This window comes from Pseudophryne corroboree, chromosome 1 (genome assembly GCF_028390025.1).
Source record: "Pseudophryne corroboree isolate aPseCor3 chromosome 1, aPseCor3.hap2, whole genome shotgun sequence".
NCBI classification, from domain to species: Eukaryota; Metazoa; Chordata; class Amphibia; order Anura; family Myobatrachidae; genus Pseudophryne; species Pseudophryne corroboree.
Genome location: NC_086444.1, coordinates 1,067,090,053 through 1,067,117,844, shown reverse-complemented (window position 1 = coordinate 1,067,117,844; position 27,792 = coordinate 1,067,090,053). Strand labels below are relative to the sequence as shown.

Genomic DNA, 27,792 nt, shown 5'->3' with positions numbered 1-27,792 from the left:
TGTCACAGGATTACTGCACACAGAGCCAGCAGAGCAGCACGCATGCATGCAATGTCCCTAATGCAGGATGAAGGCGAATACAGAAATAGATTTACTTACAGCTACTGCTCCAGGACTTCAGCAGGGACTTTATGCTAATCTCGAAAAACACAGAATCCTGTAAAGTTAGCATGATGCTGGTGGCAGAGTTAGCAGCCAGGAATTGGGGGCTGTCTGCTGCTGCTGCTCAGAGTCGCTGCTGCCTCATCGCCTGGCAGTCTCTCAGTGACGCACGGATCTGCTGCAGATACAGGGGGAGGATGGAGGGGAAATCATGGGAAACAATCCTCAAGTTTGCCGTCAGGAGGTTCTGAAGGGCACCCTCACCTTCCCCTGCAGTGGGATCATCGTGTCACTGGATGGATAGAACAGAAACGCGGCGGAGAACTTGCTCAGCTACTTGTTAGCGACTAGACGTAGAGATGCGTTTATGAATCGGACAGATCGCAGGAGAGGGATCCTGTGTGGCACAGGGCGACTCTGTCATGCCAGCAGACGCTTGTGTCCTGTGCAGAGCTCCCTGCTGTGCTGCTAGCAGAGCATTCCTCCTGTACACTCTCGGCATGCAGAGCCTGTGACGGTGCAGAGCGCAGCGGCCGGTGGTGTCACTCACTGTGCTGATGTAATGAGCGCTGCTGCTGCTGCTGCTGCTGCTGCAGGGGGTCAGGCATTGCTCAGCAGCAGCACGCCAGTGTCCGTCATCATGCCTGTGCCCTAGCTGCAGCGCCGGCCGGGGAGCAGCGTAATACCAGGCTCTGTACACTCAGCAGCAAATCAATCGTGGCCACTTCACTAATGAAAAGCACTTTACATCATATGCCATTATATGGCAGCAGCATAATATACATGTACCTCCTGTACATAAATAGATATACAGAGGAAAGGGAGGACGTGTAAGACCTATTACTGAGCTCTGAGCCATATACTGTACAGTCGCATCAGGAAAGTTTTTATTACAGAACACCAAGAGAAATGCCCACCAAGCCTTCCTGGCCAGAATACATGTCCACCATATGCAGTGTACGCCTACCATAATAATCACTACTTCTTACATGCCATTTGTACCCAAGATAAATGCAGTAGATGCCCCCTGCCCACATCATACAGCCTATTCCCCATTCTGCCCCCATATACAGCCCCCCTGCACATCATGTATAGCCTATTCCCCACATACAGCCCCCTGCACATCATGTATAGCCTATTCCCCAAATACAGCCCCCCTTGCACATCATGTATAGCCTATTCCACATATAGCCCCCCGGCACATCATGTATAGCCTATTCCCCAAATACAGCCCCCCTTGCACATCATGTATAGCCTGTTCCACATATAGCCCCCCAGCACATCATGTATAGCCACATACAGCCCCCCTGCACATCATGTATAGTCTATTCCCCACATACAGCCCCCCTGCACATCATGTATAGCCTATTCCACATACAGCCCCCTGCACGTCATGTATAGCCTATTCCACATACAGTCCCCCTGCACATCATGTATAGTCTATTCCCCACATACAGCCCCCCTGCACATCATGTATAGCCTATTCCACATACAGCCCCCTGCACATCATGTAAAGCCTATTCCACATACAGCCCCCCTGCACATCATGTATAGTCTATTCCCCACATACAGCCCCCCTGCACATCATGTATAGCCTATTCCACATACAGCCCCCTGCACATCATGTAAAGCCTATTCCACATACAGCCCCCCTGCACATCATGTATAGCCTATTCCCCACATACAGCCCCCCTGCACATCATGTATAGCCTATTCCACATACAGCCCCCCTACACATCATGTATAGCCTATTCCACATACAGCCCCCTGCATATCATGTATAGCCTATTCCACATACAGCCCCCTGCACATCATGTATAGCCTATTCCACATACAGCCCCCTGCACATCATGTAAAGCCTATTCCACATACAGCCCCCTGCACATCATGTATAGCCTATTCCCCACATACAGCCCCCTGCACATCATGTATAGCCTATTCCACATACAGCCCCCTGCACATCATGCATAGCCTATTCCATATACAGCCCCCCTACACATCGCACATCATGTATAGCCTATTCCACATGCAGCCCCCCTGCACATCATGTATAGCCTATTCCACATACAGCCCCCTGCACATCATGTATAGCCTATTCCACATACAGCCCCCTGTACATCATGTATAGCCTATTCCCCACATACAGCCCCCCTGCACATCATGTATAGCTTATTCCACATACAGCCCCCTGCACATCATGTAAGCCTATTCCACATATAGCCCCCCTGCACATCATGTATAGTCTATTCCCCACATACAGCCCCCCTGCACATCATGTATTGCCTATTCCACATACAGCCCCCTGCACATCATGTATAGCCTATTCCACATACAGCCCCCTGCACATCATGTAAAGCCTATTCCACATACAGCCCCCCTGCACATCATGTATAGCCTATTCCCCACATACAGCCCCCCTGCACATCATGTAAAGCCTATTCCATATACAGCCCCCCTACACATCATGTATAGCCTATTCCACATACAGCCCCCTGCACATCATGTATAGCCTATTCCACATACAGCCCCCTGCACATCATGTAAAGCCTATTCCACATACAGCCCCCCTGCACATCATGTATAGCCTATTCCCCACATACAGCCCCCCTGCACATCATGTATAGCCTATTCCACATACAGCCCCCTGCACATCATGTATAGCCTATTCCACATACAGTCCCCTGCACATCATGTATATAGCCTATTCCACATACAGCCCCCTGCACATCATGTATAGTCTATTCCCCACATACAGCCCCATAGGACCATAGTCTATTAACCACACAACCTGTTGCCCACCACACAGTCTATTCCACTTACACCCCCTTGCCCACCACACACAACCTAATCCTACACAGCTCTCTGTCCACCACGCCCAGTCCTTTACAGTCCAGCCAAACCCTATTCCCTCACAGCTCCCTACCTACCACACAATACTCTGTCTATTACATACAGCCTATTCCTATTCTCATGAACATTGCCCATGCCAACCTTATCAACTGTGGTAAATGATTTTTATTTTATTTTTTGTGGCAGAAACCATATAAATGAAACTGCAGTATAAGAATTCACAAGTGAAGTTATCCAGGTTATATGCTAAAGCCTGTTTCCCTAGAAACTGCTGGCATCACTCAGGCACAAAATCATACCTTTGTGATGTCAATGGTTTATAAAAAAAATAAAAATGGCAGCATTCAGTGTGTGTATGTGATGCACAGATGCACTGCTGAACTGAAGCATATAGTTAGTCATTCATTAATTTCAGTATACTTCATTGCATTGTGCCTCAGTGAGGTCACTAGTTCCTTGAATAATGAACAAGCATTAGCATGAATACTGTTTTAGCACATAAACAGGGCACATTAATTACCCTATAATGCAAGCTACATAAATTCTAAATATATAGATTTATGCTCTTATTGATCAATGAGTGATAAATTGCACCAGCCAGTCAGCTCCTAAATGCCATGTTACAGACTGTGGGGCAGATGTATTAACCTGGAGAAGACATAAGGAAGTGATAAACTAGTGATATGTGCAAGGTGATAAAGGCACCAGCCAATTAGCTCCATTATGTAAATTAACAATTAGGATCTGATTGGCTGGTGCCTTTATCACCTTGCACATATCACTGGTTTATCACTTCCTTATGCCTTCTCCAGGTTAATACATCTGCCCGTGTTTGAAAAATGAAAGTTAGGAGCTGATTGGCTGGTGCAATTTATCACTCTCAGTGAAATTATTCACTCTGATAAATAAGGGCATAATCTTTGGTGCAAAAGTCCTTAAATCTTTCACTTTCCACTGTAAATACTGATGAGTGGAATCTGACAATAGACAACTGCGCAGTGTGCATGTAAAAGGAAGTAATTCACCATTAGGTCAAACGTCAATGCCAAAGACAGCAATTAGAGGTGTATAATCATAATAATAAACAGAAAAGCTAAAGAAACATTTCTTTTATACAACATGGGTTTGTTTTATCTACAAATATTTCTGATAATTTTATACTTAATTACGCAAAGTAAGATTCCCCAGACCATAAGCACGTACACTATGTAGGCAAAAGTTATTGGACACTGACAGCAAATAGATCAACAAGATCTTATTGACGTCAGTACTTTGTAGGTCCACCACGTGCAGTGATTACTGCAGACACCCATCTTGGCAAACTGTCCACAAGTTCCTGGACAACAGCAAGTGGTATGTTTTGCCATTCCGACTTAAGTAAAGTGACCAACTACGACACTGAAAAAAAGGTTGGTCTAGAACACACCCGTCTCTCCAATTTGTCCCAGAGATTCTCAGTGAGGTTAGATCTGGACTCAGATCTGGGCAATCCATCTGAGTTACCAAATTTTCTGTATACCAGTCCAGCATAACCCTGAAAACATGGCATCACAGGGCAGGAGCACACCATATTGCTTGTGCGCACAGCGTGGAGGGAGCAACTGGGTACAATCACTTTTGTCTGCATATTTTTTTTATTTTTTATTACCAGTTATTTTTATAGCGCACACATTCTGCAGCGCTTTACAGTTAATATTTGGCCATTCACATCAGTCCCTGCCCCAGTGGAGCTTACAATCTATATTCCCTACCACATGTACACACACACATATTCATACTAGGGTTCATTTTGTTGGGATCCAATTGACCTATCAGTATATTTTTGGATTGTGGGAGGAAACCCACGCAAGTACGGGAAGAATATACAAACTCCACACAGTTAGAGCCATGGTGGGAATCGAACCCATGACCTCAGTGCTGTGAGGCAGTAATGCTAACGATTACACCATCCGTACTGCCCATAGTGTACATCATTACAATCTACAGTACATCAGGCATTCCCAACCTCATTCTTAAAGGCACACTAACAGCACAGGTTTTAATGATATCCAACTGAGGTTAAGTCACCTGTGCTCGAGCATGGATATCACTAAAACTTGGACTGCTAGTGTGCCTTGAGGACCATGCTTGGGATTGCCTGGTCTACACATATAAGAATACAAAAGAAAAAGAAGTTGGTACTTAGTACCTCCTGGCGCCAATTTTAGATGCTCAGTAATTTAAAAACAGTCTGTCTGCAGCTCTCTTAAATTAGAGGGACCACCACGCCCTCCACAGGTATAGAAATATAGAAAAAAGCAACTAAGAAAGCGCTGACACACTGCACAATAGTAAAATACACTCACTTTTTATTAAAATATGTAAAATACATAAGGACTGTTCCTAGACTACCTTTAAACACTATATTACTATAGTATTCCTGATCAATCCCTAACAGCAATTTAGACAAATGAGTTCCCTATAATCACAACACTATAAATTTGGCCAAAAGTAGATGCAATAGATTTATACAACAGAATTAGTGCACTTGATACAGCCAGATGTTTATATGGCAGCAGAATATATAAATAACTTTGTAGTAGTAACTGTTGCGGTATTTGTTTCATATAGCACAAATGGTTACAAGTCCATGCAGTTATTTCCAAGTATTATAACAAGAGTTCCAGTTGTCAAATGATAGTTTGCCAAGCAGATTTGGAACTTTTATGCATGCAGAGTTGAAATGAATTACAGAGTTATAATTTGTTTAACTCTATTTAGGCATGGCCATGCTTTAAATATCTAATTGTTTTTACCGCGACCGTCCTCTGGTAAAAGGGTTCCTGTCCACTCCTGGCTCTGGTGCTCCACGACCTTTTATCAAGCCCTATCCGGAGTAAGACGGTCCCAGAAGCAATAGAGGATAACGATCCAGCAGTACAAGAGGGAACCTCGGTGCGAGTCTCAGGTCACAGTCCGCATGAGACGCGTTTCCCCACCTTAAAGCAATTCAGCATCGGCGGCTTCATCAGTCAGTGATAGGGCTTGATAAAAGGTCGTGGAGCACCAGAGCCGGGAGTGGACAGGAACCCTTTTACCAGAGGACGGTCGCGGTAAAAACAATTAGATATTTACAGCATGGCCATGCCTGAATAGAGTTTAACAAATTATAACTCTGTAATTCATTTCAACTCTGCATGCATAAAAGTTCCAAATCTGCTTGGCAAACTATCATTTGACAACTGGAACTCTTGTTATAATACTTGGAAATAACTGCATGGACTTGTAACCATTTGTGCTATATGAAACAAATACCACAACAGTTACTACTACAAAGTTACTTATATATTCTGCTGCCATATAAACATCTGGCTGTATCAAGTGCACTAATTCTGTTGTATAAATCTATTGCATCTACTTTTGGCCAAATTTATAGTGTTGTGATTATAGGGAACTCATTTGTCTAAATTGCTGTTAGGGATTGATCAGGAATACTATAGTAATATAGTGTTTAAAGGTAGTCTAGGAACAGTCCTTATGTATTTTACATATTTTAATAAAAAGTGAGTGTATTTTTCTATTGTGCAGTGTGTCAGCGCTTTCTTAGTTGTTTTTTTCTGTATACACATATAAGAACCAGACATATCAGCTTATGCATTTTCCTGCTGACCGATGAGACAAATTCACCAGACATTCTAGAAGTTTAAGATAAAACATGGCTACCATACAAGTGAAAAAATTGCAAAGCGTTATTCCAATGAAGGCGATCACAACATCATTAACACGTTTCCATTCAATCTGCTGCATATTGATTATACAAGGTTATTCACAATACTAGAGAAGATCATTTCATTGGCCTTTACAGCACAAGGAAAGTTATTTGTTATTGTTGCCTGGGAGATCATAAAACATTACTGTCTGGATAGGACTCTGATGAGTACAGGACAACACCAATAAATTCTGCTTGATGATATAAAGTCACTGATGGGCAATGGGCGGCCCAGCATCCAGTCCACTTGCAGGCTGACCTGTACATGCACACTGGACTACTATTCAATAAGTAAGAGTCATGTGATCTCCCTCCATCATCAGGTCCTGACTGACAAGGTAAGTGCACTTTATGGGCAGGGTGGTATGAATTAGGAGTTAATGTTAATCAGAATACATATTTTTTTTATTAGGGGTAATTCATTTATCAGTAGTGAGGACTGGGAGCATGTAGGGGATTTTATAGGCATGTGGAGGAGACTGCAGGGAGCTTTGGTGCAGATATGGGCATTATACAGCAAGTAGGACATCTGAGTGGCATGGGCATACAAGGATGGGTAGGTATTTTAATCTTTAAAAAAAAATATATATATATATATTATTGGGCGTATATGCAGATGGTGGTGCAGAGTAAGAGAGAGTGTGTGGCTAAATATGTTAATTTATTAGCGAGATGAACTTTAACATGTGGCCATTTTGACCACTTGATACGTATCAGATTGCCCATATGATATAAATGAATGGCTGCAAAGCACAGAAGGAATCTGAAATATAGACCAAATTATATATAACAAAGGTCCCAAGATGCCACTTGTCAGCTAAAGACTAACCCCAATAAGGATGTGCAAATATTTGCCTCAAACAATTAGTAATCAATGCTAGCATAGATTTTACTGGACTATGGGGGTAATTCCCAGTTGATCGCAGCAGGAATTTTGTTAGCAGTTGGGCAAAACCATGTGCACTGCAGGGGAGGCAGATATAACATGTGCAGAAAGAGTTAGATTTGGGTGGGTTATTTTATTTCTGTGCAGGGTAAATACTGGCTGCTTTATTTTTACACTGAAAATTAGATTGCAGATTGAACACACCACACCCAAATCTATCTCTCTCTGCACATGTTATATCTGCCTCCCCTGCAGTGCACATGGTTTTGCCCAACTACTAACAAAATTCCTGCTGCGATCAACTTGGAATTACCCCCTATGTCATGTCCTAAACAAAGTTGCTGGATGCCAGTATATTAATGCTAGAATTAACGTGGAACGTAATCTACACTTGTATTACACACAGAATCATGCACCTTGCTCAGGCACTCCATAAAGATTTGCAGCACAGATCATTAAGTAGAGATAGGCTGAATGCGCAGTCCTACAGTATATTAAAATGATTTCAAGAGCTGAAACTGAACATGTGACTTCTACGGCTTCATTAGCTTCTGCTGTCAGCCAGGCATCCTGTACTACAGCAGCGAGTCTTGTACTTGTTAAGTGCTACATCCCACCCCCCTTACTAAAAAAGTAGGTAAAGATGAAAACGCACATATATTATACACAATTCCAGGGAGTTCGGCAAAAGTATTTATAAAAATGAATGGGCATGGACATTTATAGTGAGACTATACAATAACTCAGAATAGCAGTCTATTGTTCCAAAGCGGCTGAAATTCCAATTCCTGGAAGTTAATTGTGTATAGATTGGTGGTGAAAGCTCAACTTGACTTTACCAAAATGTGCACACTTCACCTCTGCCGCCGCCCCCCCCCCCCCCCCCCGTGCTTTTTACAGAGAATATTCAGTTATGCTGCTTTCACATCGCAAAACCTGCTTTTGAAATGGTATTTGAAACGGTTCTTAAAACGGGTCTGAGCAGTTAAACCCCTTTCACATCTCATGTTGTAACCAGTAAATTACCATTTCATTACTGTTTTGGTACCTTTCACACTGAACCCGTTTCACCCATAGAAAACAGTGGTTGTCATTATAAATGGACTTTTCTGGCCCACACATTATTAATAATTATTAATTAATTCATTATTAATAATTTGGATAGTCGTACGATGGAACCCAGCAGCTTGAAGCATTTTTGCTATGTTTTTATATATGAGGGTATCCTTGACTGTCCCAGTAATTTGGCAGCAGATTTCCTCATCCCCTCTGATCCTAAAGCAGCTCCCTCACCTCTTCATCACTCCAATTAGACATTTTATAATGGCTTTGCAGTCTAAACGTTTATAAAGCCACTCTCACATGTGTCTCCTGTGTTTTCCAAGCTGTTTCCTGGTTGTGGCTGCTGACATCACACATGAAGACAGCCTATGACCTGCTGGGGCTTGCAAATACCGTTTCAGACCCTTTCACACTGCACAGTGAAATGGGACTGAAACGGGTAGGACCCTTCTTTTTTACCGTTTCAAAATACAGGTATTTTGAAAACGGTAAATTGAAGGGGATCCTTTCACATCGCAGCTTGACCCGTTTAGGAAGCCAGTTAAAACGGCAAAATACCGGGTATAAGCTGCGGTGTGAAAGGGGTATACACATCAGTCCCTGGCCTCCATGGTGCATTCAGTATAAATTCACTACCAAGCAGTTGCACATACCTCACTGTAATTTAATATTTCAAGGCATACAATTTTATTTTTTTAGGACAGATGAAGCAAGGGAATTTCGTACTCCCATTGCACAGTGTTACAAAATCATAACAGAAACCTGTCTACTGCACATGTATGTACTTTCTTTTCTTAATGAAGATTTCTGGAGACCACAAGTAAGTTCAGAGGGACTGAGAGAAACCATCAGTTCTGCTTAAAAAACAAAAACAAAACAAAAAAACACTTAACTACTTTGCTTCTGTAGGTGGCCGCCCAGCTGTGACGTACATGTATGTGTATGCAATATGCAATTCTAATTTACACAAGTATGATATTTTAGGAAAAAATGTAAAAAGTTGTCTACGAGGTCTACAATCAGATGGTCTATGAGACAACAATTTAAAACTGGCTCAAATAATCCGAATGACACAATGGGCATGATTCAATTCAAAGCAATGGGAATAGTGTCGGGAAGGAGGGACCTGGGGCTATTCAATTGTCCTCATCACTAGTTAGGAGATGCTAGTTCTCGCATCTTAAGCCAGTTGTCTAGTCGTAAGAATCAGCATTTCTCCTACTTAAGTGCCTGCCGCGATGCTGTCTGCGCCGTGCTAAAGGCAGTAAACAGCATCACGGCACTAGTTTGGTTCTATTTCTGCTTGCACCTCAGCAGTGGAGCAAGCAGAAATCCTCTAGTCAGGCTTAACATTGCAGCCAATTGAATAGCTCCATGACCTCCTTTCCTGATGCTTTTATGATCGTGTTGAATTGAATCAAGATTTATGTTATCTAATCGCTTTTTAAAATGGATTTAAAAATTTTTTTTTTTTTTAAATTGAGTACTGCTATACATGAACTGGATCAATATTCTCAAATAATTCTTGTTTTTATATTTTCTCCTCTCAGGATATCTGCTGCATTACATACATTGTCAGGGGCGGATTTAGGGGTACATTTGCATATGTCATTTTTATGACACGCCTCCAGATGTAGCAGTACGCGTCTGTGCTTATAGGTGTTACTTTCACAATCTCCCTGGAATGCTTTTCCAAAAGTAGGAAAGTATGATATAGCAATGTATAGGAGATCCATGTCCCCTTAGCTGTAGTAATGTACCGAAGCTGCTCCTATAAGTTCAGTCGTTACGCAGCCATAGAAGGCTATAAGAAAGTCTCTGAAGTACTTACTCAAGTGCTTAACTTTTGTGCACATGTTAATGTAACAGCCACACTTAAATTCTGTAAACAATCAGTGTACAAAGGAATAATATGCATTTATACTCACCCAGTGAGGTATTGGGAGAAAAAATAAAAATGGTCACAAAAAGCATTCAGAATTAAAATGTGGATTGATGCATAATAAATATGTGAAAAATCCAAAAGACTCATGCAACAAAGCCGAATCTACATGTATATACTTAACGGCCAGTCTCTATTCCAGTGGTTTCCAAACTATTTTGAATCACGCGCCCTAGAATATCAGAATTTTTTTCACGGCACCCCTAGGCCAAAAATTTCTTATTGAGAAATTTAGAAAGAAATATTACATTAAGTAGATCTTGTTTATATGTCATCCTTAGGGTCAGTTGTGTGGAGAGGGACAAGATTTGCTTCGGTTTGGCCACATATTTTATGACTGGCAGCCACCAGCACTGGTTTTGCCTATTATATTGACCATGAATAATTTGAATTGGTACTGGACCACCAACCCAGGGCACCCCTGCAAGTATCCCGAGGCACTCCATCCAGGGAGCCACGGCACACAGTTTGGGAACCTCTGCTCTATTCCCTTTGAGATTAATCCAAGTTACGTGGAGATAGGAAGGGTATAAAACGCCAGTTGTGCTTGGTATAGTGAGGAACTGGGGCCAGGAGTGGAGAGAAAGATAGCTGCCAACTAGTATTTGCAGAGAATGTTCAATCACTCATATGGGACCTTGTCTGAGTGGATCTTACGGTCTCGCAGACTCTATCCACCTAGACTAATATGCTGGCCACACGCTAGGACGACCAGCATCCGATCCGATTCCTATCACAATTTCCATTCAATTCCCCTGGGAGCTCTGGACACATGATTTGTGTTTTTTTGACACTTGGGAGTCTATTCAATGCCTGTCGGAATTGCCATCAAGTCAGAAAGACGGCAGTATGTGACTTTTTTGGGTCGAATCAGGCTTCGACCTAGTCAATGGAGTTGCCGTTTTTCCGACTTTTCGGAAAACACGTGGATCGGCGGATTAGCCGTGGATCCATGCCTTTTTGTCTAATTTGCGGGCATTTCTGACAGGTTTTTGGCCCATTTTCTACAATGCTGATCCGACTTCAAAACCAGTTGGATCAGCAGTGTCAAAAACAGTCGAAACCGGTCGGAAATGCATGAATACTGCACTGTCAAATCCTCTCCGTCGGAGAGGATCAAACAGGCATTGAATCGACCAGATGATGTGCATGCGATGAAGCATATAATTTAGCGATCGATCGTATGCCTCACAAAAAGTATGCGACCGTCTTGAAAAAAAATACCACTTAAAATGACGCTAACTGAACGATCCATCGAACGAAGCATCGTATGTGCATAAAACAAGGTACGATGTGTAACGATTACGATGGATAATATGGGCTTCATGTATGATCATTTGATGATACATTCGACACGCAGGGCCGCACATCGCAATCGTACCCAAAACATGAACGATGTGCACACGATGCATCGAATGACGTGTTGAAATCGTACATTCATATGCGATATCGTCCTAGTGTATGGCCAGCATAACAGTCACCTACTGCTATTTCACTGCCCACACAGTTGAGACTGTATAACACAACTGAAGGGACTGCAGCTATTGATGGCAGTACACACTATACGGCTACACAGCCGCCATACAGCTACTACTTGGGATCCGGTCTGAAGATCGACAGTGTCTAGGTCGACAATGTTTAGGTCGACCACTATAGGTCGACAGTCACTAGGTCGACATGGGTGGAAGGTCAACATGGTTTCTAGGTCGACATGTGCTAGGTCGACAGGTCTAAAGGTCGACATGAGTTTTTCACATTTTTTTGGGGGGGGATTTTTTCATACTTAACGATCCACGTGACTACGATTGGAACGGTAAAGTGTGCCGAGCGAAGCGGTAGCGGAGCGAAGGCACCATGCCCGAAGCATGGCGAGCGAAGCGAGCCATGCGAGGGGACGCGGTGCACTAATTTGGGATCCCGGTCACTTTACGAAGAAAACGATACAAAAATAATAATTCCTCATGTCGACCTTTAGACCTGTCGACCTAGCACATGTCGACCTAGAAACCCTGTCGACCTTCCATCCATGTCGACCTAGTGACTGTCGACCTATAGTGGTCGACCTAAACATTGTCGACCTAGACACTGTCTATAAAACGAACCACACCCCTACTACTTGTACTCCTTTTTCAGGCCTTGCTTCTCACTTCTTCTCTAGTTTATTTTCTCTCACCAAAAAACGGGAACGACACAAAAATGCAAATTCTGTCTTCATCACTTGGCTAAAAACAAAAGGTAAATAAGGGACCTGTATCCCTCCAAAACCAGCACTACAGTACCTATAGTACACATGAGGAAGGGGATGGGTATGTAGTAACAGATCCACTCTTTCTTGGCATAAAACCAATATACATAGATGTACCAATAAACTAAACTGATAACTTTTTAAAGGTATTCATAATATAAAAAAAACACCAAAAAATGCTTCAACATCTTTCAAGGAGGCATTATATTTTATCTATAGGCCCTGTATCATTGGCATAAATCAAGAAGTTGTGTATTTTAGTAGTTCTCAGCCAACACAAATGACATTCACTTTCCATTTTCTAGCTGGAACTCAACCTGCTCTGAATTTTTGCGTCGTTTACACAGTATACGCAAGAGCGTTCCGTCGGAACGCATAAGGACAGTAATGCCTGTATCGCACATTCCATTTCAGACGCAAATTCGGCAGGTTATAAAACAGACAACCTATTTCCTGAAGAACCACTGGAGACTAAACTTCATCACTATCACTTAAAAAGGCAAATATTATGACAGTGCAATGCAGACATTGCAGTCTAGTGATAACCAGCTTAATCCCAGGGCCTGTGCGCTCGCAGCTGACATTTCACATCATCTGCCAACCTGGTCTGTAACATAGCGTAACCAAGGATAAAACCACGTGGTAGCAAACAAGATTTCATGCCTGAAAGCTTTCTGCCAAGAACAAAATTCCTTGCATTGTCAAGTGTATGAAAGAATAACAGCAGCCAGAAAACATTATTTAAAGATTGGAAGGGTTATATTTAAAAGCGTGGGCGTACAGGCACCATTGGGGATCTTCTGAGGACTGTGGTTTCCTCAGCACTTACCCACACATCTGTGAATAACTTATGTTATTAGTATACATGATGCAAGATATCTGGACTTCAAAAGATTCTACTGACTTGAGTTGGATGGAAAAATCTATGCAATATTTTGAAACTTTAGAAATAGATGTGAGACGTCAGACCTTAATTTCAGTAAGGGTCAATGACATCACTGCAGTATGAGGCACCGTAAAACTAGATTTTCACAAATATACATACATTTCCACTGGGGCCCATGGCTGTTGCGTTTGCATGGAGTAGAAGCCTGTGCAGGCATAAGGGAGGCATTGGGTGAAGTGAAGGACTGAAGAGCAGTACCACTGTGCCTCAATTTGCAGAGCAGCGGGGAAATTTCATTTTGTGAAGCGGGATGATTGTAATGAAAGAAAAGATGAGAGGATGCGTTTTCAGGGGCAGTTATTGCCGTGCACGCCTGTTCACTCTTCCATAAAAGGACATGCATTCTACAGCAGTTCAGAGGTGGAGTCTTGGTCAAAGCATAACAAAAATAATTTATATATATATATATATATATATATATATATATATATATATATATATATATATATACACATACACACACACACATATAATAAGATTTTACTTACCGGTAAATCTATTTTTCGTAGTCCGTAGTGGATGCTGGGGACTCCGTAAGGAGCATGGGGAATAGACGGGCTCCGCAGGAGACAGGGCACTTTAAGAAAGAATTTGGATTCTGGTGTGTTCTGGCTCCTCCCTCTATGCCCCTCCTCCAGACCTCAGTTAGAGAAACTGTGCCCGGAAGAGCTGACAGTACAAGGAAAGGATTTTGGAATCCAGGGCAAGACTCATACCAGTCACACCAATCACACCGTATAACTTGTGATAAACTTACCCAGTTAACAGTATGAACAACAACGGAGCATCAGATCAACCCTGATGCAACCATAACATAACCCTTATTTAAGCAATAACTATATACAAGTATTGCAGAAGAAGTCCGCACTTGGGACGGGCGCCCAGCATCCACTACGGACTACGAGAAATAGATTTACCGGTAAGTAAAATCTTATTTTCTCTAACGTCCTAGTGGATGCTGGGGACTCCGTAAGGACCATAGGGATTCTACCAAAGCTCCCAAACGGGCGGGAGAGTGCGGATGACTCTTCAGCACCGAATGAGCAAACACAAGGTCCTCCTCAGCCAGGGTATCAAACTTGTAGAACTTTGCAAAGGTGTTTGAACCTGACCCAGTAGCTGCTCGGCAAAGCTGTAATGCCGAGACCCCTCGGGCAGCCGCCCAAGAAGAGCCCACCTTCCTTGTGGAATGGGCCTTAACTGATTTAGGCAGCGGCAACCCAGCCGCAGAATGAGCCTGCTGAATCGTGTTACAGATCCAGCGAGCAATAGTTTGCTTTGAAGCAGGCGCCCCAAGCTTGTTGGAAGCATACAGGATAAACAAAGATTCTGTTTTCCTGACCTTAGCCGTTCTGGCTACATAAACCTTCAAAGCCCCGACTACATCCAGTGACTCGGAATCCTCCAAGTCAGTAGTAGCCACAGGCTCCACAATAGGTTGGTTTATATGAAAGGATGAAACCACTTTCGGCAGAAATTGTGGGCGGTCCGCAATTCTGCTCTGTCCGCATGGAAAACCAGGGCTTTTATGTGACAAAGCCGCCCATTCTAACACACGCCTAGCCGAAGCCAAGGCTAATAGCATGACCACCTTCCACGTGAGATATTTTACTTCCATCGTTTTGAGTGGTTCAAACCAGTGTGATTTCAGGAAACTCAACACCACGTTAAGATCCCAAGGTGCCACTGGAGGCACAAAAGGGGCTGAATATGCAGCACTCCCTTTACAAACGTCTGAACTTCAGGCAGAGAAGCCAGTTCTTTTTGAAAGAAAATGGATAAGGCCGAAATCTGAACCTTAATGGAACCCAATTTAAGGCCCAAAGTCACTCCAGACTGTAGGAAGTGAAGGAAAAGGCCCAGCTGGAATTTCTCCGTAGGGTCATTCCTGGCCTCACACCAAGCCACATATTTTCGCCATATACGGTGATAATGTTGAGCCGTCACATCCTTCCTAGCCTTTATCAGCGTAGGAATTACCTCATCCGGAATGCCTTTTTCTGCTAGGATCCGGCGTTCAACCGCCATGCCGTCAAACGCAGCCGCAGTAAGTCTTAGAACAGACAGGGCCCCTATTGCACAAGTCCTGTCCTAGAGGCAGAGGCCACGGGTCCTCTGTGAGCATTTCTTGCAGATCTGGATACCAAGTCCTTCTTGGCCAATCCGGAACAATGAGTATTGTTCTCACTCCTCGTTTCCTTATGATTCTCAGCACCTTGGGTATGACAGGAAGAGGAGGAAATACACAGACCGACGGGAACACCCACGGTGTCACCAGTGCGTCCACAGTTATCGCCTGAGGGTCTCTTGACCCGGCGCAATATCTCTGCAGCTTTTTGTTGAGGCGGGATGCCATCATGTCCACCTGTGGCAGTTCCCACCGACTTGCAATCTGCGTGAAGACTTCTTGATGAAGTCCCCACTCTCCCGGGTGGAGGTCGTGCCTGCTGAGGAAGTCTGCTTCCCAGTTGTCCACTCCCGGAATGAACACTGCTGACAGTGCGCTTACGTGATTCTCCGCCCAGTGAAGAATTCTGGTGGCTTCTATCATCGCCACCCTGCTCCTTGTGCCGCCTTGGCGGTTTACATGAGCCACTGCGGTGATGTTGTCTGACTGAATCAGAACCGGTTGGTCGCGAAGCAGGGACTCCGCTTGACGTAGGGCGTTGTATATGGCCCTTAGTTCCAGGATGTTGATGTGAAGGCAAGTCTCCTGACTTGACCACAGCACTTGGAAATTTCTTCCCTGTGTGACTGCCCCCCACCCTCGGAGGCTTGCATCCGTGGTCACCAGGACCCAGTCCTGAATGCCGAATCTGCGACCTTCGAGAAGGTGAGCACTCTGCAGCCACCACAGGAGAGATATCCTGGCCCTGGGGGATAGGGTGATTAACCGATGCATCTGAAGATGTGATCCAGACCACTTGTCCAGTAAGTCCCATTGGAAGGTCCTCGCATGGAACCTGCCGAAGGGAATGGCCTCGTATGATGCCACCATCCTTCCCAGGACTCGAGTGCAGTGATGCACTGACACCTGTTTTGGTTTTAATAGATTCCTGACCAGTGTCACGAGCTCCTGAGCTCTCTCTATCGGGAGATAAACCCTTTTCTGGTTTGTGTCTAGGATCATGCCTAGGAGAGGCAGATGAGCTGTAGGAACAAACTGCGACTTTGGAATATATAGACTCCAGCCGTGTTTCCGTTACACTTCCAGAGAAAGTGATACGCTGTTCAGCAACTGCTCTCGATCTCGCTGTTATGAGGAGATCGTCCAAGTACGTGATAATAGTGACACCTTGCTTCCGCAGGAGAACCATCATTTCCGCCATTACCTTGGTGAATATTCTCGGGGCCGTGGAGAGACCAAACGGCAACGTCTGAAATTAGTAATGACAATTCCGTACCGCAATTCTGAGGTACGCCTGATGAGGTGGATAAATGGGGACATGAAGGTATGCATCCTTTATGTCCAGAGTCACCATAAAATCTCCCCCTTTCAGGCTTGCAATGACCGCTCTTAGCGATTCCATCTTGAACTTGAACCTTTTCAGGTATATGTTCAGGGATTTTAAATTCAATATGGGTCTGACCGAACCGTCTGGTTTCGGGACTACAACATGGTCGAATAATAACCCCCTCCTTGTTGAAGGAGGGGAACCTCGACCACCACCTGTTGAAGATACAATTTGTGAATTGCAGTTAACACTGTTTCCCTCTCGTGGGGGGAAGCCGGCAGGGCCGTCGGTGAGGGGGCATCTCCTCAAAGTCCAGCTTGTATCCCTGAGACACAATATCTATTGCCCAGGGATCTAACAGGGAGTGAACCCACTTGTGGCTGAACTTACGAAGGCGTGCCCCCACCGGGCCTAGCTCCACCTGTGGAGCCCCAGCGACATGCGGTGGATTTTGTAGAGGCCGGGGAGGACTTCTGTTCCTGGGAACTAGCTGTGTTGTGCAGCTTCTTTCCTCTGCCCCCGCCTCTGGTAAGAAAGGACGCCCCTCGGACTTTCTTGTTTCTTTGTTCGAAAGGCTGCATTTGATAATGTCGTGCTTTCCTAGGCTGTGCAGGAATATAAGGCAAAATATCAGAATTACCAGCTATAGCTGTGGAGACCAGGTCAGAGAACCCTTCTCCACACAATCCTCAGCCTTCCATATGCCTCTTAAGTCGGCATCATCTGTCCATTGCATATTCTACAGGACACGTCAAGCAGAAATCGACATAGCTTTGCCTCTAGGACCCAGTAGACTCATGTCTCTTTGGGCATGTTTTATATATATATATATATATATCTCTTAAGACAGCATCTTTAATATATATATCTCTATATATACATATATATATATATATATATATATATATACATACAAGGATCTCAATCTCTGCTGATAAGGTACCTGTCCACGCTGCCACAGCGCTATAAACCCATGCCGACACAATCGCCGGTCTGAGTAGTGTACCAGAATGCGCACGCTATCTGCAGGATCCCTGAGAATAGCTGTTACGTCAGGGCTACCTTTTGGGCAAACGTGACACCCTAGGGGAAGATTCCCATCGTATCCTGGCCCTAGTGGGGAAAGGATACTCTCTGAAAATTCTTTGTGGGAAACTGCAGTCTCTTGTCTGGAGATTCCCACTCTTTTTCCTCATGAGAGGAGGGAAATTTACCTCCGCTTTCTTCCCCTTAACATGTGTACCCTTGTGTCAGGGACAGATGAGTCATCAGAGATATGCAAATCATCTTTCATTACAATAATCATATGTTGAATACTTTTCTGCCATTTTGGCTGTAACTTTGCATTATCGTAGTCGACACTGGAGTCAGACTCCGTGTCGATATCAGTGTCTATTATTTTGGATAGTGATCATTGAGAGACTCTGAAGGTCTCTGCGACATAGGGACAGACATGGGTAGATTCCCTGTCTGTTCTCCAATCTTTTGTGCAATAAATTCACCTTAGCACTTAATTACACATATCCAAACAGGTGTCGGCGTTGTCGACGGAGACACCCTCTCACACACATATTTGCTCCATCTCCTCCTTAGGGGAGCCTTTTACCTCAGACATGTCGACACACACATACCGACACACCACACACTCAGGGAATGCTCATCTGAAGACAATTCCCCCATAAGGCCCTTTGGAGAGACAGAGAGAGAGTATGCCAGCACACACCCCAGCGCTATTTACCCAGGAATAACACAGTAACTTAATGTTAACCCAGTAGCTTCTGTTTATATTGATTTTTGCGCCTAATTATGTGCCCCCCCTCTCTCTTTTTACCCTCTTCTACCGTGTAACTGCAGGGGAGAGGCTGGGGAGCTTCCTCTCAGCGGTGCTGTGGAGAGAAAACATGGCGCTGGTGAGTGCTGAGGAAGAAGCCCTGCCCCCTCGACGGCGGGCTTCTGTCCCGCTTTCATGTACAATTTTTGCCGGAGGCTCATGCATATATACAGTGCCCAACTGTATATATGCCCACTTTTGCCAAAGAGGTCCTGATTGCTGCCCAGGGCGCCCCCCCTGCGCCCTGCACCCTACAGTGACCGGAGTATGTGGGTGTAGTGTGGGAGCAATGGCGCACAGCTGCAGTGCTGTGCGCTACCTCAGTTTGAAGACTGGAGTCTTCTGCCGCCGATTTCGAAGTCTTCTTGCTTCTTTCACCCGGCTTCTGTCTTCCGGCTCTGCGAGGGGGACGGCGGCGCGGCTCCGGGATCGGACGACAAAGGGTGAGATCCTGTGTACGATCCCTCTGGAGCTAATGGTGTCCAGTAGCTTAAGAAGCAGGACCTATCTTCAGAGAGTAGGGCTGCTTCTCTCCCCTCAGTCCCACGATGCAGGGAGTCTGTTGCCAGCAGATCTCCCTGAAAATAAAAAAACTAACAAAATACTTTCCTATAGCAAGCTCAGGAGAGCTCACTAAGTAGCACCCAGCTCGTGCGGGCACAGATTCAAACTGAGGTCTGGAGGAGGAACATAGAGGGAGGAGCCAGAACACACCAGAATCCAAATTCTTTCTTAAAGTGCCCTGTCTCCTGCGGAGCCCGTCTATTCCCCATGGTCCTTACGGAGTCCCCAGCATCCACTAGGACGTTAGAGAAATACACACACACACAGTATATATTTTTTTAATATTATTTGATTTTTTTTAATCCTAATAAAATACATACCACATTCACAATATGAAAGGCAGTAGCAAAACTACCACAGCTAAATTTCTTGGGACTGCTGCTCCCACCAGTCAGAAATGATTTTCCATGTGGGCCAATCGTGATTGGCTGCCCGTGAGGTGACTCCTGCCTTAGTGATTAGTAGTGCCAATTAAGAAGAAAATATTTTTTCCCATTGACAACAAAAAATAAAAAATTTTTTTAGGTTTAATGAACTGGAACTTACAAGTTCCTGTCTATTATATTAGGACAACTAGGGTGGCAAAGTTATCACTCTGGAGGTCTGAGTCTCATTAATTACCCTAGCCGTGGTTCCCAAACGCAGTCCTCAAGGCACCCTAATGCTGGGTACACACTGGTAGATATATCTGCAGATATATCTATAGCCAGAGCTGCGCAGTATGCTGAGCATACACACTGCCCAATCCGTCATCACTTACATCACAAACTGGGCGGGCATTTACATGCGCCTGCCCAGTTGAGCCGTTACTGCATCATGTGTACGGGCGGTCAGCTGACTGCCTGTACACACACAACGATGCACCAATATATCTGTAGATATTCTGGTCATCGTGTGTGCAGCAGGGCCGATCTGATATGTCTGTGAACAACAGCGTTCACAGACATATTGCTGGTACACACTGGCCGATGGGTAGCGATATATCGGACGTTAAATAGAACGCCCAATTTATCGGCCAGTGTGCATCCAGCATAACGGTCCAAGTATTAAAGCTATCCATGGCTCAGCACAGATGGTTAACTCAAACTGACTGAGGTACTAATTAAGTCACCTGTGTTCAAGCATGGATATACTTAACACCTTGACCGTTAGGGTGCCTTGAGGACTGCATTTGGGAACATCTGCCACAGCCCTACAGGACAGGGGATCGGGGGGAAACCAGGTTGCCTTTCTGCATTTTAAAGCTGGTTCCAAGGGGAAGATGGCAGCCACACTTTTCTGCTACAACCACACAGGTACTAGCCCTGCACTGACCTATCCTAGGCTGTCTTCACTAAGGTAGGGGAAACCAGTCAATGCAGTCTATTGCTGGAGCAGAGAATTTGGGGGCCTAGAGCAGTACACTATGTTTTTAAAGTTATTTTTATCACATGGCACTGTACATTCAGACTGGCATTATTGCACCTCTGCAAAACGATTTGTCTAAAATTTTGTTCCAACAGTCATCATTAATGTTTCAATGTAAAATATGTTTGCCATGCCTGCAGTGCAGGCCGAAGCTTGGAGAAGAAAAGTCAGTGGCCTTGAAAGGTTGTTAATATAGCGAATGTGAGAGACCAGGGCAGCCAGCCAATCAACTGCCTTGGATATCTAATAATAATAATAATAATAATAATAATAATAATAATAATGATAATTTGGGTGTGGATCATTGGAAAATGTAATGTTGAGGTTCCCTTTTATATTATCTGCCTTTCCCACCTCTTTATCTATATTCAGTTACTTTCACACGCACTGAACAATAAAAAAGAAAAAACACACAAAATCAATTGTAAATTACTGCTGTTTTTCACTGTTTAATGTGCAGCAGTTGCAATCTGCAATTCAATGTTGTTTAACAGTGTGTTTAGTTAATTTAATAAGAGATTGTATAAAATTCGACTGAGGATTAGTTTACAGAGGGTATTTGCAAATGGGTAATCGTATACTTTGCAAGATCTATTTGCAAATGGGTAATCGTATACTTTGCAAGATCTTCCTAGTTTTAATACTTACTCCAGCCAAGTTCTGGCATTTAAAGTATAGCTTGCAGGTGTTACACATGATGTTAGTCAAACGGTCTTCACTGAGGCTCTTAAAAGTCTGGTAAATATTCGATGCAAGCATTTATGAGCCTTGCTAAATTATTCACCCTTTTGGCTTTTAACCTATTTTGTTACATTGCAACCTGTAATTTTATTTTTTTTAAATCTGAATTTTATGTGATGATCTGCACAAAATAGTCTAAATTGGTGAAGTGAAATGAGAAAAATTTATACAAAACAAATTTTTATAACTACAAATTTGAAAATTGGCACGTGCACATGTATTCATGCCCTTTGCTATGAAGCCCCTCAAAAGTTCTGGTGCAACCAATTACCTTCAGAAGTCACATAATTAGTGAATTGAAGCCCACCTGTGTGCAATCTAAGTGTCACATGATCTGTCAGTATAAACACACCTTTCTGAAAAGCCCCAGAGGGTGCAACACCACTAAGCAAGAGGCATCACACCATGAAGACCAAGGAGCTCTCCAAACAAGTTGTTGAGAAGTGCAAGTCAGGGTTGGGTTATAAAAAAAAATAAGATTTTACTCACCGGTAAATCTATTTCTCGTAGTCCGTAGTGGATGCTGGGGACTCCGTAAGGACCATGGGGAATAGACAGGCTCCGCAGGAGACTGGGCACTCTATAAGAAAGATTTGGTACTATCTGGTGTGCACTGGCTCCTCCCTCTATGCCCCTCCTCCAGACCTCAGTTAGGATACTGTGCCCGGAAGAGCTGACACAATAAGGAAGGATTTTTTGAATCCCGGGTAAGACTCATACCAGCCACACCAATCACACTGTATAACTCGTGATACTATACCCAGTTAACAGTATGAAATATAACTGAGCCTCTCAACAGATGGCTCAATAATAACCCCTTAGTTGGGCAATAACTATATACAAGTATTGCAGACACTCCGCACTTGGGACGGGCGCCCAGCATCCACTACGGACTATGAGAAATAGATTTACCGGTGAGTAAAATCTTATTTTCTCTAACGTCCTAGTGGATGCTGGGGACTCCGTAAGGACCATGGGGATTATACCAAAGCTCCCAAACGGGCGGGAGAGTGCGGATGACTCTGCAGCACCGAATGAGAGAACTCAAGGTCCTCCTCAGCCAGGGTATCAAATTTGTAGAATTTTGCAAACGTGTTTGCCCCTGACCAAGTAGCAGCTCGGCAAAGTTGTAAAGCCGAGACCCCTCGGGCAGCCGCCCAAGATGAGCCCACCTTCCGTGTGGAATGGGCTTTTACAGATCTAGGCTGCGGTAAGCCTACCGCAGAATGCGCCAGCTGAATAGTGCTACAAATCCAGCGCGCAATAGACTGCTTAGAAGCAGGAGCACCTATCTTGTTGGGTGCGTACAGGACAAAAAGCGAGTCAGTCTTTCTGACTCCAGCCGTCCTGGAAACATAAAGTTTCAGGGCCCTGACTACATCCAGTAACTTGGAATCCTCCAAGTCCCCAGTAGCCGCAGGCACCACAATAGGTTGGTTCAAGTGAAAAGCAGATACCACCTTAGGGAGAAACTGGGGACGAGTCCTCAATTCTGCCCTATCCATATGAAAAATCAGATAAGGGCTTTTACAAGACAAAGCCGCCAATTCTGACACACGCCTGGCCGAAGCCAAGGCCAATATGAAATTCCTCTGTTGGGGCCTTCTGAGCCTCACACCACGCAACATATCTTCGCCAAATACGGTGATAATGGTTCGCGGTTACTTCTTTCCTGGCTTTTATTAGCGTAGGAATGACTTCCTTCGGAATGCCCTTTTCCTTTAGGATCCGGAATTCAACCGCCATGCCGTCAAACGCAGCCGCGGTAAGTCTTGAAACAGACAGGGCCCCTGCTGCAGCAGATCCTGTCTGAGCGGTAGAGGCCATGGGTCCTCTGATATCATTTCCTGAAGTTCCGGGTACCAAGCCCTTCTTGGCCAATCCGGAACCACGAGTATCGTTCTTACTCCTCGCCTTCTTATTATTCTCAGTACCTTTGGTATGAGAGGCAGAGGAGGGAACACATAAACCGACTGGTACACCCACGGTGTCACTAGAGCGTCCACAGCTATCGCCTGAGGGTCCCTTGACCTGGCGCAATATCTCTTTAGCTTTTTGTTGAGGCGGGACGCCATCATGTCCACCTGTGGCCTTTCCCAACGGTTTACCAACAGTAGGAAGACTTCTGGATGAAGTCCCCACTCTCCCGGGTGTAGGTCGTGTCTGCTGAGGAAGTCTGCTTCCCAGTTGTCCACTCCCGGAATGAACACTGCTGACAGTGCTAGTACGTGATTTTCCGCCCATCGGAGAATCCTTGTGGCTTCTGCCATTGCCATCCTGCTTCTTGTGCCGCCCTGTCGGTTCACATGGGCGACCGCCGTGATGTTGTCTGACTGGATCAGTACCGGCTGGTTTTGAAGCAGGGGTCTTGCCTGACTTAGGGCATTGTAAATGGCCCTTAGTTCCAGAATATTTATATGTAGGGAAGTCTCCTGACTTGACCATAGTCCTTGGAAGTTTCTTCCCTGTGTGACTGCTCCCCAGCCTCGAAGGCTGGCATCCGTGGTCACCAGGACCCAGTCCTGTATGCCGAATCTGCGGCCCTCTAGAAGATGAGCACTCTGCAGCCACCACAGTAGAGACACCCTGGTCCTTGGAGACAGGGTTATCATTTGATGCATCTGAAGATGCGATCCCGACCACTTGTCCAAGAGGTCCCACTGGAAGGTCCTCGCATGGAACCTGCCGAATGGAATTGCTTCGTATGAAGCCACCATTTTTCCCAGGACTCGTGTGCAACGATGCACCGATACCCGTTTTGGTTTTAGGAGGTCTTTGACTAGAGATGACAGATGAAAAAAGGGAGAAACACTTTTTTCAGTTCTGTGTCCAAAATCATCCCCAGGAACAGTAAGCGAGTGGAAGGCACCAGCTGTGACTTTGGAATGTTCAGAATCCAGCCATGCTGTTGTAGCACCTCCTGAGATAGTGCTACTCCGACCAGTAACTGCTCCCTGGACCTCGCCTTTATAAGGAGATCGTCCAAGTATGGGATAATTAAAACTCCCTTTTTTCGAAGGAGTATCATCATTTCTGCCATTACCTTGGTAAACACCCTCGGTGCCGTGGACAGTCCAAACGGTAGTGTCTGGAATTGGTAATGGCAATCCTGTACCACAAATCTGAGGTACTCCTGGTGAGGAAGGTAAATAGGGACATGCAGGTAAGCATCCTTGATGTCCAGGGATACCATTTAATCCCCCTCGTCCAGGCTTGCAATAACCGCCCTGAGCGATTCCATCTTGAACTTGAATTTTTTTATGTAAGTGTTCAAGGATTTCAAATTTAAAATGGGTCTCACCGAACCGTCTGGTTTCGGTACCACAAACAGTGTGGAATAGTAGCCCCGGCCTTGTTGAAGTAGGTGTACCTTGACTATCACCTGCTGGGAATACAGCTTGTGAATGGCCTCTAGCACAGCCTCCCTGCCCGATGGAGTCGTCGGTAAGGCTGATTTGAGGAAACGGCGGGGGGGCGGCGCCTCGAATTCCAGCTTGTACCCCTGAGATACTACTTGAAGGATCCAGGGATCCACCCGTGAGCGAGCCCACTGATCGCTGAAATTTTTGAGGCGGCCCCCCACCGTACCTGGCTCCGCCTGTGGAGCCCCACCGTCATGCGGCTGATTTGGAAGAAGCGGGGGAGGACTTTTGGTCCTGGGAACCGGCTGTGTGTTGCAGCTTTTTCCCCCTTCCTCTGCCTCTAGACAGAAAGGACCCGCCTTTTCCGCGCCTGTTTTTCTGGGGTCGAAAGGACTGTACTTGGTAATACGGTGCTTTCTTAGGCTGTGAGGGGACATGGGGCAAAAATGCAGACTTCCCAGCCGTTGCTGTGGAAACAAGGTCTGAGAGACCATCCCCGAATAACTCCTCACCCTTATAAGGCAAAACTTCCATGTGCCTTTTAGAATCTGCATCTCCTGTCCACTGCCGAGTCCATAAGCTTCTCCTAGCAGAGATGGACAAAGCACTTATTCTAGATGCCAGCCGGCAGATCTCCCTCTGTGCATCTCTCATGTATAAGACCGAGTCTTTTATATGCTCTATGGTTAGCAATATAGTGTCTCTGTCTAGGGTGTCAATATTTTCCGACAGGGAATCTGACCAAGCAGCAGCAGCACTGCACATCCAGGCTGAGGCAATAGCTGGTCTCAGTATAACACCAGTGTGTGTGTAAATAGATTTTAGGATAGCCTCCTGCTTTCTATCAGCAGGTTCCTTTAGGGCGGCCGTATCCGGAGACGGTAGTGCCACCTTTTTAGACAAACGTGTAAGCGCTTTATCCACCCTAGGGGAAGTTTCCCAACGTGACCTATCCTCAGACGAGAAAGGGAACGCCATTAGTAATTTTTTTGAAATCACCAATTTTTTTATCGGGAAAAGCCCACGCTTCTTCACACACCTCATTCAATTCCTCAGATGGGGGAAAAACTATAGGTAGTTTTTTCTCTCCAAACATAATACCCTTCTTTGAGGTACCCGGGTTTATATCAGTAAGGTGTAATACCTCTTTCATTGCCTCAATCATGCCACAAATGGCCCTAGTGGACATTAAATTTGACTCATCGTCGTCGACACTTGCATCAGTATCCGTGTCGACATCTGTGTCTGCCATCTGAGGTAGTGGTCGTTTCAAGGCCCCTGACGGCCTTTGAATTGTCTGGGCAGGCACGAGCTGAGAAGCCGGCTGTCCCGCATTTGGCATGTCGTCAAATTTTTTATGTAAGGAGTCGACACTTGCACGTAATTCCTTCCATAAATCCATCCACTCAGGTGTCTGCCCCGCAGGGGGTGACATCACATTAATAGGCATCTGCTCCGCCTCCACATAAGTCTCCTCATCAAACATGTCGACACAGCCGTACCGACACACCGCACACACACAGGGAATGCTCTTACAAGGAGACAGGACCCCACAAAAGCCCTTTGGGGAGACAGAGAGAAAGTATGCCAGCACACACCAGAGCGCTATAATAATACAGGGACTAACTGAATTATGACCCTTTACAGCTGCTTATTATATTAAACTGCGCCCAAATTTAGTGCCCCCCTCTCTTTTTTACCCTTTCCGTAGTGTAGACTGCAGGGGAGAGTCAGGGAGCTTCCTTCCAGCGGAACTGTGAGGGAATAATGGCGCCAGTGTGCTGAGGGAGAAGGCTCCGCCCCTTTTTCGGCTGCCTTTCTCCCGCTTTTTTCTGTAATTCTGGCAGGGGTAATTACCACATATATAGCCTCTGGGACTATATATTGTGGTTATTTTTGCCAGCCATGGTGATATTATTGCTGCTCAGGGCGCCCCCCCCCAGCGCCCTGCACCCTCAGTGACCGGAGTGTGAAGTGTGTATGAGGAGCAATGGCGCACAGCTGCAGTGCTGTGCGCTACCTTGGTGAAGACTGATGTCTTCTGCCGCCGATTTTCCGGACCATCTTCATGCTTCTGGCTCTGTAAGGGGGACGGTGGCGCGGCTCCGGGAACGAACACCAAGGACGAGTCCTGCGGTCGATCCCTCTGGAGCTAATGGTGTCCAGTAGCCTAAGAAGCCCAAGCTAGCTGCAAGCAGGTAGGTTCGCTTCTTCTCCCCTTAGTCCCACGATGCAGTGAGCCTATTGCCAGCAGGTCTCACTGTAAAATAAAAAACCTAATTTTAAACTTTCTTTCTAGCAGCTCAGGAGAGCTCCTAGTGTGCAACCAGCTCGGGCCGGGCACAGAAATCTAACTGAGGTCTGGAGGAGGGGCATAGAGGGAGGAGCCAGTGCACACCAGATAGTACCAAATCTTTCTTATAGAGTGCCCAGTCTCCTGCGGAGCCCGTCTATTCCCCATGGTCCTTACGGAGTCCCCAGCATCCACTAGGACGTTAGAGAAAATAGCCAAATCTTTGATGATGCCCCGGAGCACCATCAAATCCATCATCTTCAAATAGAAAGAACATGGTACCACAACAAACCTGCCAAGAGAGGGCTGGCCACCAAAACTCACAGACCGGGCAAGGAGGGCATTAATCAGAGAGGCA

At 45.2% G+C, this 27,792-nt stretch overlaps 1 protein-coding gene across 9 annotated transcripts in view; it reads right to left on the bottom strand.

The window, feature by feature from the left end:
• The window catches only part of FRYL (FRY like transcription coactivator), a 541,692-nt gene that overhangs the window by 304,562 nt on the left and 209,338 nt on the right, over positions 1–27,792 (bottom strand). The window contains exon 1 of one of the 9 annotated variants that reach the window (XM_063920958.1): positions 100–712. The exons of the other annotated variants lie outside the window; for them this stretch is intronic. Within the exon in view, the coding sequence (XP_063777028.1) occupies positions 100–172 (73 nt within the window). The 5' untranslated portion in view covers positions 173–712. Of the gene's footprint in view, positions 1–99; positions 713–27,792 lie in introns of those variants that run through there. 9 annotated transcript variants of the gene reach the window in all.